This window comes from Ochotona princeps, chromosome 20, assembly GCF_030435755.1.
Source record: "Ochotona princeps isolate mOchPri1 chromosome 20, mOchPri1.hap1, whole genome shotgun sequence".
In the NCBI taxonomy this organism is placed as follows: Eukaryota; Metazoa; Chordata; class Mammalia; order Lagomorpha; family Ochotonidae; genus Ochotona; species Ochotona princeps.
Genome location: NC_080851.1, coordinates 20,683,264 through 20,696,523, shown reverse-complemented (window position 1 = coordinate 20,696,523; position 13,260 = coordinate 20,683,264). Strand labels below are relative to the sequence as shown.

General features: G+C 44.4%; 1 protein-coding gene across 5 annotated transcripts in view; it reads right to left on the bottom strand.

Moving 5' to 3' along the window:
• ELMO1 (engulfment and cell motility 1) overlaps positions 1-13,260 on the bottom strand; it is a 497,188-nt gene that overhangs the window by 20,003 nt on the left and 463,925 nt on the right. For all 5 annotated transcript variants that reach the window (XM_058677989.1, XM_058677988.1, XM_058677992.1 and 2 more), the window contains 2 exons: positions 10,652-10,764; positions 4,829-4,936 (listed from right to left, as the gene is read on the bottom strand). In XM_058677989.1, coding sequence (XP_058533972.1) covers positions 4,829-4,936; positions 10,652-10,764 — 221 coding nt within the window. The remainder of the gene's footprint in view (positions 1-4,828; positions 4,937-10,651; positions 10,765-13,260) is intronic.

The following is a 13,260-nucleotide window of genomic DNA, read 5'->3' as shown; positions in this document are numbered from 1 at the left end:
CAGGGAATAGTGGAAAGAGAGGGAGAGGGTGGTTAGAGAAAGAGAGAGAATGAATGAATGAATGAGTATATTATTCCCCTCTGTTGGTTCACACTCCAAAGGTCTACAGGGGCCAGAGTTGGGCCAGGAACTCTATTCTCATCTCCCATCTGGTTGGCATGAATCCAGGCCCCCAAGCCTCCCAGACTCTGCTCTTGTCAGAAGCTAGAGTCAAGGCCCACAGCCAAAAACTAAAACCAGGTACTTTGATTTGGGATGTGACCATATTAACCGGTATCTGTTCCATAGTGGGTGAAAATCTTGGCCCTGGAGTAGAATGGCTGCGTTCAGATCTTTGCCTTATCATTTACTGATCTGTGCCCTTGAGCAAGTTATTTCCTCTTTGTGTAGCTCAGTTTCCTTGTCAGTAAAATAAGGACAATGATGTTGCTTTCAATTCTGTTGAGAAGATAGCTTATGTAAAGCCCTTAACATAGTACCTAGCATATTTCACACTCACAATGTTATTTGTAATTATGAAGATACTTCAACAAATTAGCAGAATGTGGAATTTAGACCTGAATTTATTTTGGTGCAAAAAAACTTGACATTCATAAAGTACATTTTCCATGAACTTTTTGATGACCCTTTTTCTAGTTGATTCTATGAAGATAGAAGGATGCAAATTTCTCACTGGGCATCAGTGACCCAAATTGCTCACTTTGCCTGGCTGTGTCAGCTGCTCGGCTCATCTACTGCTAGCGACTTAATCTCCTTATGGAGGCGGGGGTGGCCTGTGCGTCCCTCCCAGTCCCTTTGATGTGGGATGGAGAGGCACTGGCCTAGATTCTTTCAAAGGCTGGCAGTGAGGGGCCTGAGGCATGGCTGCAAAGCAATGGAGTCTTGTGTTTAGTGGGGGGTAAGAACAGCCTATAAACTGGGTGGAAGACATGCAGAGTGTTTTCTGAATGGGTTTTATTTCCCAACAAACAGAAGGAATTTGAGAAGCTATATTTCCTAAACGATGAGGGGAAAACACTGCTAAGGAGAGGCTTCCAGTCTTCACTTGCACTGGCTGTATGAAGAGGATTCAATTCCACTATTTGATTCATCAGTATCTCAATAGTCATCCATGATTAACTCAAGGGGTGGGAGATAATTTTCTCCTTGGTCTCAAGAGAGGGCAGTCTCATGTGGCAAACACAGTGGCATTTAACATTAATTAAAGGGACATCTTATTTTCTAGCAGAATGAGGTTTCTTAAGGATGCTTTTTTTCCCCCTCCAGGTAAAATGCACAATTGAAATTAGATGCAAACCAGGCAGCAGGTTTGAAGCTGTGAATGAGTACTGTTTCCTAGGCCTAGGCCTTCTCATTTCAAGCAAACTATGGCATCTTCATTTCACTTGCTTATTGAATGCAGTCTCTTCTCTGGCATGCGTGTATGGATGAATCCATTCTCAGCAATGCACCTGCACAGACTCACACTCCCATAGGCACATACTTGCGCAAGCATATATTCTTGACTTATTTTGCAATAGGAAGAGGAGTTATGGAACAGGTTTTCGGGATTTTGTATTCCTAATTTCAAAGACCACAGAGGAAAGGGTTTTGGAGGCCATGCCCGAGGGACTGGGGCAACCTGCTCTAGAATCAGGATCTCTTGGTGGCCACTGTCAAAGCCATGTGGACCATGGCAGCTTTGGCCTTGCTCCTGTGCAAATTTCCCTGGCAAGCCATGTCTCTGGGTGCTGCTGAGACCCAGCTAGTTAGTCCCAGTCTGGGCTTCTGGCACTTGAGGGAGCTGGCACAGCTGTGAACAACACTAGAAATTGTCCCTACACAAAGTTCAGGGGCTATCCAAGCTCTTGAACCTCAACAGGGGCCAGGCTACCAATTTCCTAAGAATCTAACTAACGAGAATGTGGGTGCTGCTTCCTGTAGCTAGTTGGTAGCCCTGCCAGTCAGATGCCCATTTGGGGTTGAAATGTGGAGTATAATCATGGGGACAATAATGTGCTCACTGGGCTGTGTGGGGAGGAATGAATCAAGATGTGTCATCCAGGCCTACAGTTCTTTCCCTGTTTATCTCTTGATCAGTGAGGAAGGGGCTGCTTATTCTTTTTAAAAAAATCTATTCATTTTTATTGGGAAGGCAGATACACAGACAGGAGAGAGAGAGGAAGATTCTTTGTTTGATGATTCACCCCAAGTGACCGCAACTGCCAGAGCTGAGCAGATCTGAAGCCAGGAGCCGGGAGCCTCTTCCGGGTCTCCCACATGGGCCCAGGGTCCCAAGGCTTTGGGTCGTCCTCGACTGCTTTCCCAGGCCACAAGCAGGGAGTTGGATGGGAAGTGGGGCCTCTGGGATTAGAACCAGCGCCCATATGTGATCCCGGAGCATTCATGGTGAAGACTTTAGCTACAAGGCCACTGTGCCAGGCTCAGGGGACTGCTTATTTTGACCAGGAGTAACCTCTAACTTTTCTCATTTAACCACCAAGATTACCCATTCCACATGGATGGACGATTCCTGGCACAAAGTTCTCACTTGAAAGTGCTCACCAATTAATTGCAAGTGAAGGAAGATAAGGACTCGGTCTTGTGTTTTTCACAAAGTATAAGAAACTGTTACATATTCCAAGATTAAGTCCTTATTTTTACTTTTTTAGGATCAAAGTCCTTTCTTTTATAAAAAAAAATGTTGGTAACAATAAATTTCAGAGTTTGTTTCAATATCCATTTAAGTCAAAACTAAAATTTGGCAATGTCTTGTCAATTCATACATTTAAAAAAATGCTTATTGGTAGAAAACACATTTGGGGAACTATATGACCTAGTATGCAGCATTCACCCTAGCAGTTCTCCAACTTGAGTGTGCATCAGAACTGCCAAGAGGGCTATGAAAATATACATTGTTTTGTCCATGCTCAGATTTGCTGATTCAGCGGATTTGTGTGTGTGTGTGTGTGTGTGTGTGTGTGTGTGTGTGTGTGTGTGTGGCGGGGTACCAGGGTTTCCAACTCTATTAAGTTCCCAGGTGATACCAATGCTGGTGGTCTGGGGACCACACATAAGAGGATGAGGGGTCTCTCTTGCCTAAGGTGGGAAGGCGAGGGCTTTCCATACCTGAAAGGAGGGTCTTATCTACAGGCAGAAGTCAAGGCCTCCATGACAAGGATGCAAAACCCTGCCCCAGACTCTGCAGTGGTGGATTTCAGATTGGTCTCCCTTCTACTCTTGTTGCCAGTAATGAGGGTTGGGAAGGCAGGTGCCCTATGCAGGAAACGAGGTCGCTTTCTAAGCTAAATGACACTACAAAGACCAGCTTGTCCCATTTTTAAATTGGAGGAAGACAGAATGTTCCAAGCTGTTTTCCTGAGATGTCAACCTGGAGCTTGAATGTTAGGAAATTTCCCACTTAGGGTTTATTTTCGCCTTCAGTGTCCATCAGCTGTAGGGAAAGCAGTCCAAATTTGACTTCCAGGGCTTCTGGGTGACAGGTGCAAGACTCAGGCCTAAGGGCTGTCTAGGACATGCTTCTCTGAACACTGCAGGTCAATGTCATTTTAAAGGTTAGACTGAAGCGTCCCTCAAGATTCTTTTAGCCCAACAGTATGCCACCTGCCAGGTTCAATGTTAAATATTAAATCAAATAAGGTACTATGGAAACATGGAAATGAACAAGTGTGATGAATTGATTTGGAGAATAAATGAGATAAAGTGAATGATGCCTCTGAGGATAGTGTAGGTAGAGAAGGCAGAGATGGAGAAGGTAGTTGGGAACTGCCTCTGCTTCAGAAGCATGCATGTTAAAACATATCACACACAGAAGATGCAAATATGTACATATAGTAAATGTTGCGGGAATTTTTAGTGGATAGCAGGATATAATTGATCACAGACTTTTCAAAGTGTTTGAGTTACTTCTTTGAGGGCAATCAGTCATCAGAATCTGCCATCACTCTGCATTATAATTGTCAGATACACAACACCGTAATGAATAAACATGATGGGGTAAAAAAACATAAGTTACATGAAATTTTTTCTTTGGTCATTAAAAAAGATGATTGACTGAATCAGGTTTATATTATTTTTGCTTCTTGGAATAGCTCCTGGATAATAACATAGCAGTGGATGTTGGTGTAGGTGTTGTGGTACGAATACCAAGTTAAGCCATCACTCAGGAGGCCTACATCCCAGCTCCTGTGTTCCTGATATGTTTTCCTGCCTCTGTGCCTCGACAGGCAGCAGGTGATGGCTCAAGGACTTGAGTCACATGGGAGATCCTGATGGAGTTCCTGACTCCAGGTTTCTGTATCGCCTGGCTCTAGGTGTCTACGATAGTGAGCCAGTCAATGTTGGAGTTTGAAGTTGGCAACTTTCAGGAATGATGTCTGAGCATCTTAGGATGTTGTCCTCTGTTCATTCTCCAACAAGGCCTTGTACTTGATAAGAATGCTCAGGCCAAGACTAACAACAAGATGACACACTGCGAAAGGTTTAATTGAACTAATAGTTAAGAATATTTTAACTTTCTCTATATTTGAGAATGAGATATGGGCAGTAGGGATATTCTAGAGGTAGGCTCATTCCCTGTACCATCCATGGCTAGACTAGGCTGAAACCAGGAGCCAAAACTCAATTTGGGTTTTCCCATAGGAATGGCTTGGATCCAACTGCTGGTGTGACTGGAAGGAAACTGGAATTGGAGGCAGAGCTGAGACTCAAAAGCAGACACTCCAATATAGGACGCAGGCAACTCAAGTAGCATCCTAACCGCTAGACCAAATGCCCATTTCTAGGCTGACAGCGTTGGGGCATGGTGTATTACAATTAGCACACTCACATTTGTCCTGCAAGGAGTCGTGGGGCACTTCTCCCTGTGGACTTTCTTCCAGGTCTCCATAATGCAGGACCTTGTGGTTTGGTGAAAGCCGACAATACCAAAACTTATCTGAGGGGGAAAAACACAAGAGGATAAGATAAGCGATTTTGGATTCCAAAATATTAGCCTGGTTATTTCTTAATTCTTTTAAGAAAGAAGCAATGCATTTGATTTTTCAGTCTTAGGACAGCAAGAATTTGAGAGCCCTGGAGTATGACCCCCCCCTTTGATTCTGATATTTAGTTTTCATCTGTCCTGTTTAAAATACCTTTGGAAATCAGAGGGAAAGACACCTAGTCCTTTAAGCAAGTTAGTAATAGGCTTTTTGGGGGAGGGGTCTGCAGAGGGTGCCGTATCAGTATCTCTATCCATTGCCCTGTGTACGACGCACGCAGCCACATGGCACTCTAGTGTATTCAGCAAAAGTCACTGGCATGAGAGACAAAGCCAGGGAGCCCCAGGAAAATGTATCTCTTTTCATTCTTGATGATGCTAAGAGAGACAAGGCAGAAACACTTGTCTCCAAGCTCTGGGAAGTGGGGTGGGAACAAGCCAGCAACTCCCTGTGCCACAGGGAAACCGGACCCAGGAAAGGTTTCTTGTGTAACATCTTGTGTTGACAAACTATTAGTGACCAAGATGTTCATGAACTTCCTCAGGACTCCAGGAGGTGACACAGCCACTTTTCTTGCAATGTTGGTGTGGATGTTTGTTTAAAAGAAAAACGAAAGGCTGCCTAGGACTCTGTCACATTTGTCTAATGCACAGATGCTATAATTTCCTCCTTCCCTTATGAAGAACCTTCCCCAAAAGGAACCTGAGCAGTGCAGGCTGGGATCTAGAACAAGCCAGAAGCCTGAAATTCAATCTGGTTCTCCCATAGGGTGGCAGAGACTCAAGTACTTGAGTCATCAGCTACTGCATGCCAGGAAGAACAGTAGCAGAAAAGTTGGATCAGAAGTGGAGAGGAGCCTGGAACCAGGGACTCTGATGTCAGCTGAAGTTGTCCCAACTGGTGACATGACTGCTCGGCCAGACACCTACACCTAGAAGGTGCGTTTCTGTCCAGAAGGTAAGGATTGCTGAGGAAGAAGGCAGAGCTTGCAGTCCAGCCCAGCCGGCCCTGCCCAGCCCAAACCCACTGATTCAGAAGGCAAGGCAGCACCAGTGTCAGCCAAGCCTGGCGCTTCATTTTCAGTTTCTTTTATGGGAAGAAAAATGTGCATTTTTCTTTCAAAACCCAGCATGCTGTTACTAGTTCCTCAGGCCCTGGGGCAATGAAGGAGTGGATTGCGTCACTGAAAGCAATTAGCGGGAAGCAGTGAGAACATTATCAAAGATTGCTTACCAGAATTTAAGGAGAAAACAAAAATACAGAGGTCTTCTAGTTAAATTTATGAGTGAGAACACTGTAACGGTCATCTCTTCATGCCCAAACTCAACAACAGAGACAATTTTATGGTTTAATTTGTTTCCCTCTCTCCCTCCCTCCCCTTCTGTGTGTGTGTGTGTGTGTGTGTGTGTGAATAAAGTAACACAATGAAAAGAGCAGCTTTTGAAAACCGTGTCTTTGGAGTACTGTCATTAGGATTTCAGTTTTTGTTCTGGTTAACTGAAATTGTGCCAAGTCTTCAACCAGGTCAGAACAATGTCTGCTTCCTGCCCAAGGTCATAGATCCAAATCAGATTCAATCTGGAGGGACTGGGAAACTCCACCTTGCAGATGACAAGATGCAAGGTCTCTCTGTTGATTCAGTAAAGGGAAATTGCAATGAAAGGTGCAGACCAAGCTCACTCTTGCCTTTCAAATCTTCCCCACTTCACTGGATAGTCTTCCAAACAAGACATTCATGTCTAATCACGACTTCTAGTTCCCTGCAGACAGCTGTCTCCTTTCACAGCGCATGACTCCAAAGTTGAGATGACCTAACGGTGCCTTGCAATCACACAGACCTGACAGACTTGGGCTACACACCTGGCCATCACTGTATCAGCTGGGACTATAGCCGCATGATAAAAAGCTTAGGAATCCATGGTCTTAAGATTCATAAAGCAACAGTCATAACTGTATGTATGTATTCCATCACGCATCTTTCTGAGGGCTGGTTCTCTATAAATATTCATGTCTCCTGCTCTTTCACTGAATGAACCCTCTTATTCATGTTACTGGTTCCGCTACCTTTTGGGAACAATGATCTGTTATTTTTATTGATTGGAAAGTATCTCTACTTTTTCTCCCTGAAAATGAATTGGCCTTTCTTCATCTGAAAAAAAATATGCAGTTACGTCTATTTACCTTTTGACAGAAATGGATTTTGATTAGGAAATACGAAGACACTTTCAGTCAAGGAAGGAAACAGGGACAAGAACAGCATGCCTCCCCCTGGGCGTATATGGCCACTGTGCCCGCACATCCCGCAAGGATCTACTTTTCTGATGCATCCATAAAAGCAGTGGGGATACAGAGGCATCACTGGCACAAGTGGAAATCCACAGAAATTTCCTCAGGGAAATTCCTCAGGTTTTGTGCAGCACTAGGTCCCAGAACACATCTGTTAGGTCAATGTTTAGGAATGGGATTTTGCTCCAGGAAATTGGCCAAGTTCTCAATCAGAAGCAGTTTTATGCCACCGATTCGTCAAAGGACATTTCATTATCTTAGGACACCATTTGATGCAAATGATCCTGAAAGTGAGTTAGTTCTTGGCTCCACAGATTCAAAATAACTCCTTGGGATTTGATCTTAACTGTTTCCTTGAGGGAGTTTAGGAGACATAGAAACAAGGCAATATCCAGTGAAGAAATAGGCTCTCAGAGCCTTGTCCTTTCTGGTGGGAACAGAATGGAGGTAGTAACTATGTGAAATCCAATGTGCTCTATATCCTGTGCATAAAGATCGAATTCTGGGATCTAGTACGGTGGCACAGCAAGCCAATTCTGTGTCTGTAGCACTGGCATCCCATATGGGTGCAAGTTCATGTCCCAGCTGCTCCACTTCTGATCCAGCTTCCTGCTTATGGCCTGGGAAAGCAGCAGAGGATGGCTCAAGTCCTTGGGTCTTCCATGTGGGGGACCTGGAAGCAGCTCTAGGCTCCAGGCTTCCAAGAGGCTCAGCTCTGGCCATTGTGGCCTCTGGGGAGTGAACCAGCAGATGGAAGAACCCTCTTTTTCTGTTTCTCCTTCTCTTTGTAAATCTACCTTTCAAGTAAAAACATAAATCTTTAACAAAAAAATCTTTCTTTTTGCACTTAGAAAGATTATTTTACACTAAACACAGGTAGCCATGGTCCTGCAAGAGCTCAAATAATAAATTTATTATCTAGAGACTGATTTTTAGATTAAATAGCTCAATTTCAGAAAATGAGAAAAAAGTTATCAAAAAAAGCAAACACCTCCCTCCTTGTAATTAGTACCTAGAAATAGTTATTTTGATAGAACCCACCTCGTGAGGTCTAGAAAGGGAAGTCTCATGGCGGAGTAGACTGCAAAGCTGACTTTGGTTCTAAGGAATGTGTTTTGAAAAATCCTAGCTGGGTGTCAGGGAAGGAAGCCTTGGGTGGTCTGAGCCTATCTATCACCCACTGTTTTCAAACTTCTGCACCCCTTTTCCAATATCAAGTAATTGAAAACCTGCTAACTCACCTTTGTGGGTGCAATATATCTGAATATTGATTTTTCTAAAGGCAGTGAGTAATCAGGGCATGCCGCTGGCTGCAAGTTGAGCATCCCTCATCTGAAATACTTTGGAGGTGAGCTATGTTTGGATTTCAGATGTTTTGAACTTGTATAATCTTTGCATATACAAGATTAGCTCTATTGGAGTTGGGACCCAAGCACACACATGAAAAGCACCTATGTTTCTTATATACATTATAAACATGTCCCAAAGGTAATTTTATATATTGTACGTAAGTCTGTGTATGAAACAAAATGCCATGGCATAGCCTTTCCATTTAAGACAAAGTGCAAGTGCTAAACAACTTTTGAATATTGGCTTTTCAGAGTAGGGATACTCAGCCTGGACTTCAGGCCTCCTGACCTTGTGGATCATCTGGACCTAACTGCCTAATTACCTGTGGGAACTCGTGATATGACTCATGGTATGTCCTGTCCAAAGACACCTAGGTGGTTAATCACTGAGCTTAGAAGCCTACAGCCTATTCTACCCATTGTCAGCTCACCGCAGTGTTCCTGTACAATCCTGCAGAACAGTAAGAGACACACTCACATCACCTTTCTTCTTCGCAATAACCATAGACACTGCTGTCCCTGTTTCTGAGCCCGCCCAAGCTCACACAGCTGGACAGGGGAGAGGCAGGACTGTACCCACACCATCTGGCCTCTTGCCACTATGCCACCCCTTTTTTTGGAAGCACAGCTCACATGGACATGATGCTAGAAGAGAGGAATGCAGAGAAAGCAAGGCAAACACGCCTTGTCTGGCTGTGTGGCAGAGACAAGTTCCAAGTCCCACTATTCCTTGACCTGAGCCTTAACCCAGCCCTGATTCCTTCTGCGTGTTGGCCTTTCTGGAGGCTCACTTTAAAGCTCATCCGCAGGGCTTCCCATTCTCTCTGCAAAACCCCAACAGTCACTCCTCACTAAGATTCTGCCTTTGGAAGCACCTCAGTGTGATTCTTAGTGATGACATTTGAAATGTTTCAAGCGTAATGAGTTATTTAGCACTGAAAAGTTAAGAGAGATGGATAGGGGGATGGGTTACAAGCACAATGTGATTTTGTCAGGAGAGCTCGAGCTTCGTGTCTGAGCACACCATCCATCAGGCGTGATCCAAGGCTCCCCTGGGCTGCCAGAGGAGCCTGTTCTTAGCAGTGCCGGAAAGTTCTCCTTTTTCCCCTGGCTCGTTCTCCATCTCCTCGCCTTTCTCCACCCTTTCCGTCCCAGTTTTATTTTCTGGCGGCCAGTTTCTAGGGAAGTGTGATGCAAACACTATGGCTTTACACCCAAGGAGGTTTCCTTCCATGGCGAGAAAATATCTGGACACATGGGTGACATTTGACTACAGACAAGAGTTTCATTTCACATTTTGAGATTAGACTTAATAGAGACTGTTCAGAAATATTTCTTGAAATAGTTTGAAAATTCATTTCTTCTCATCTTAGTTCACTGTTAATTATGTCCCCAAATAACCTGATTATGACCAGGCAGAGAATCAGTGTGCAAGTTCTGAGAGTAACAGCTACCCATGCAGAAAGTTCCAAGATGAATCTAACAGTGGGTGGCAGATTTCCTATAGGCTCAGTATCATTGAGAAGAAGGGCCGTGGAGCAGTGGAGGATAAATCCTTGTTCTCCTGTGTCTTTGGACACCTCCATTTTCCTACCTGTAAACTGGGCATAAGCACGGGGGGCAATGTATGTTCAGAAAGTTCATGGAAAGGTGCCTGATAAACAAACTATGCATGGAATTTTTTTTTATTTTTGCACCCAGATACACATCTTTTAGTTCCATTTTCCCACAAACTTTTAGATATATCTCATATAAGTGGAACTTCTAGAGGAGCACCTAGCATCTCATAGGCTTATGCTACACATTAGCTAATGCTGATATCACCATTGATGGCTCTGTGACATCAAGTGGCAAACACAGCTTTTCAATACTGTCATGGCTCTGGTAATGCTGGACTTTTGATTCTCTCTGGGGAGGCATGTGGACCAGAAATCAGGCAGATAAAAGTCATGTGAACACTATGTCCTGTGATTCCCCTGGGAGCAGGTTGGCCATGACCTACCCTACCAAAATCAGAGTTGCCCCAAACATTACCTTGTCTCCGCCGGGCATTGAGTTTCCTGAAGCAAGTACCTTCCACAAGGCGGTTCAGGCGTTGCTGTTTGATCAGCTCTAAGATTTCTGGCTGAATCTTCTCCTTTAGTTCCCTGTTGGGGGATAAAGACACAATCCACAGCATACCTTGAGAAGCAGCAATGGTAAAGGCATCATGGGCATCCCACTACTCCCTACCTGCCAAAGTGCCCTTGGCCATGGTTATCTGTTACACTAACACTATGGACTCTAACATTTACAGAATATCCACAAAAGCACCAGCCACTTGAGTGATGTGTTTCTAGCACAAAGAGTTTTGAGGAATTTCTTCTCTGATTTTATAAAACCTCCTAAGCGTAGGGGAAAAAACTCACCCAGCTCTGCCAAGACAATAAATCCCTGCCTATGCACCCCCACTCCCCCCACAGCAGGTAAATCCTAGTTGCACCTGTCATCATGGGATCTGAACAAACAGGAACATTGGGCAAGTCATGGGACCGCTTTGTGCTTCTGATTGCTTCACTCACAGAGGCAGAACAACACTATCCCAGATTGCAGCCCACAGAGGTTGAGACGATAATGGGATAAATTAGAGGATATTTGCATCTTGTCTGAGGATAACACGATGTAATTTAGTTTCACAGGCACTGTGTTGCAAAGATATTATAACAGAGTGCAATGGCAGAAGCATCTATTTTTTTCCCTGACATCAGAGCTTTTTGTCATTGGAAAGTTTATGTAGCATTCTACCATTGGAATCTAATAAACCCACTGTTGTTCTAGCTGGAGTTGGACAGAGAGATTAGAGTCCAGCCCTCCGAGCAACGCAGCCAGTGTGTTCAGAACACTCAGCAGACTTCAGTCTGGGTTCTGCCCGTGAGCAGTGCTTGATGGAGCTCCTCCATTTCAGCGTCCTCAGCTGTAAGACGGGAACTGAATGTGTCTTGCAAAGCTGTAGTAAAGAGGACAGTGCAATTCATGATCCCTGTTAAGTCCTGGGCAGCAAACACAGTCTTTCTGAATTGGCTTGGGTGATATTCTGTCCTTTCCTTGGGCAACACACTCCACATGCCCCTATAACACTGTAGCCAGGACCCAGTATTAATCAACTTCAGACATTGGGCTTGTACTGACACCAAACTGTAGGCAATATGCTCTCACACAGGGTGTCATTTGCCCCCAGGATGAGCTTGATGAGCTCCTGCCATGACTCAGGTACTATCCTACATAATTTTAACTCATTTAACATTTACTTTTCTCTACCCCAAAACGTCACTCTTATCTTACAGATGGGGAAACAAGCCAATTGGGTTCAAGTGTTGCACAAGGTATAGATTCAGGGCTGCCTTTGCAAGCTTTGGATCACATGTGAGAAAAGAGAAAAACAACAGCAAAAAGGACTCAGCCATCCAGCAATATTCTTGTACCTTTAATACTTGATGCTGTTCCAACTGAACATTTCTAAATCATAACATGGAAATGTCACACTTGAAGTAGAGATTCTTGCCTATGAAAAGCCTTCCTTGCCCAATTCTCTTAGTCTCTCATCTCAGGCTTTCAGCTCACTAACACTATTTATTATCAGCATTCTGCTCTTGTAAAATGAACTCGGGAAACTGCAGCTTGATGAACGCTGCACTGAACAGAGAAGGTGGGGTGTATCTGGGTGGTCAATCCCTGCTCTCAGCTTCCAAGTTCAGGTGAGTAGGCTGAGAAGGAAAGGAGGGGCTGCCCCACAGAACAAAGCAGACACAGGAAGGGGGTTCTAAGATTCTACCATTCTGGGCCCAGTGTGATAGCCTAGTGGTGAAAGTCCTCGCCTTTTACGCACTGGGATCACATATGGGCGCCGGTTCTAATCCCGGCTGCTCCACTTCCCATCCAGCTCCCTGCTTGTGGCCTGGGAAAGCAGTTGAGGATGCCCCCAAAGCCTTGGGACCCTGCACCTGCATGGGAGAGCCGAAAGAAGCTCCTGGCTCCTGGCTTTGGATTGGTGTAGCTCCAGCCACAGCAGAAGATCTTCCTCTCTGTCTCTCCTCCTCTCTGTATATCTGACTTTCCAATAAAAAGAAAATAAATCTTAAAAAAAGATTCTACTATTTTTAGGTTATTATTACTAATAATGGTGAAGCTCATGTAAGAAATGTAAGTAACTCTTATAATATGTTTCTGCAGCTCAAAGCTGCTGGGGGCAATTCAGACAGCGGCACCATGAAACTGGGTTTGAAATTCTCAGCACAGGATCGGGAGGGCTAGATCACAGGTACACAACTGTCTGTGTGACGAACGACCTTCTAATTCTGTCCAAGGCAATATAAAGAAGGGAAAGGAGTAAGTTTAAAGGAGGAGGGCAGGAGAGTGTGTGAGGAGCAAATGAAAGTCTACCTACCACTACTTATGGAATACTATTCCAAGTCCAGGGCTAAAGGGGTCACTGTCATACACATTACGAGATTGGTGAGAGTTCAAGCTCAACTTGGAGATTGCCCTACACAGCTAACCTAGAACATGAATCAGCAAAGGCTGCTGTAAAGGGCCAGGTATGAAACGTTGTGGGTTGAAATGAAAGCTGTTGTGGGTTGTACCGTCTGCAGTTGTCTTAGCTACTC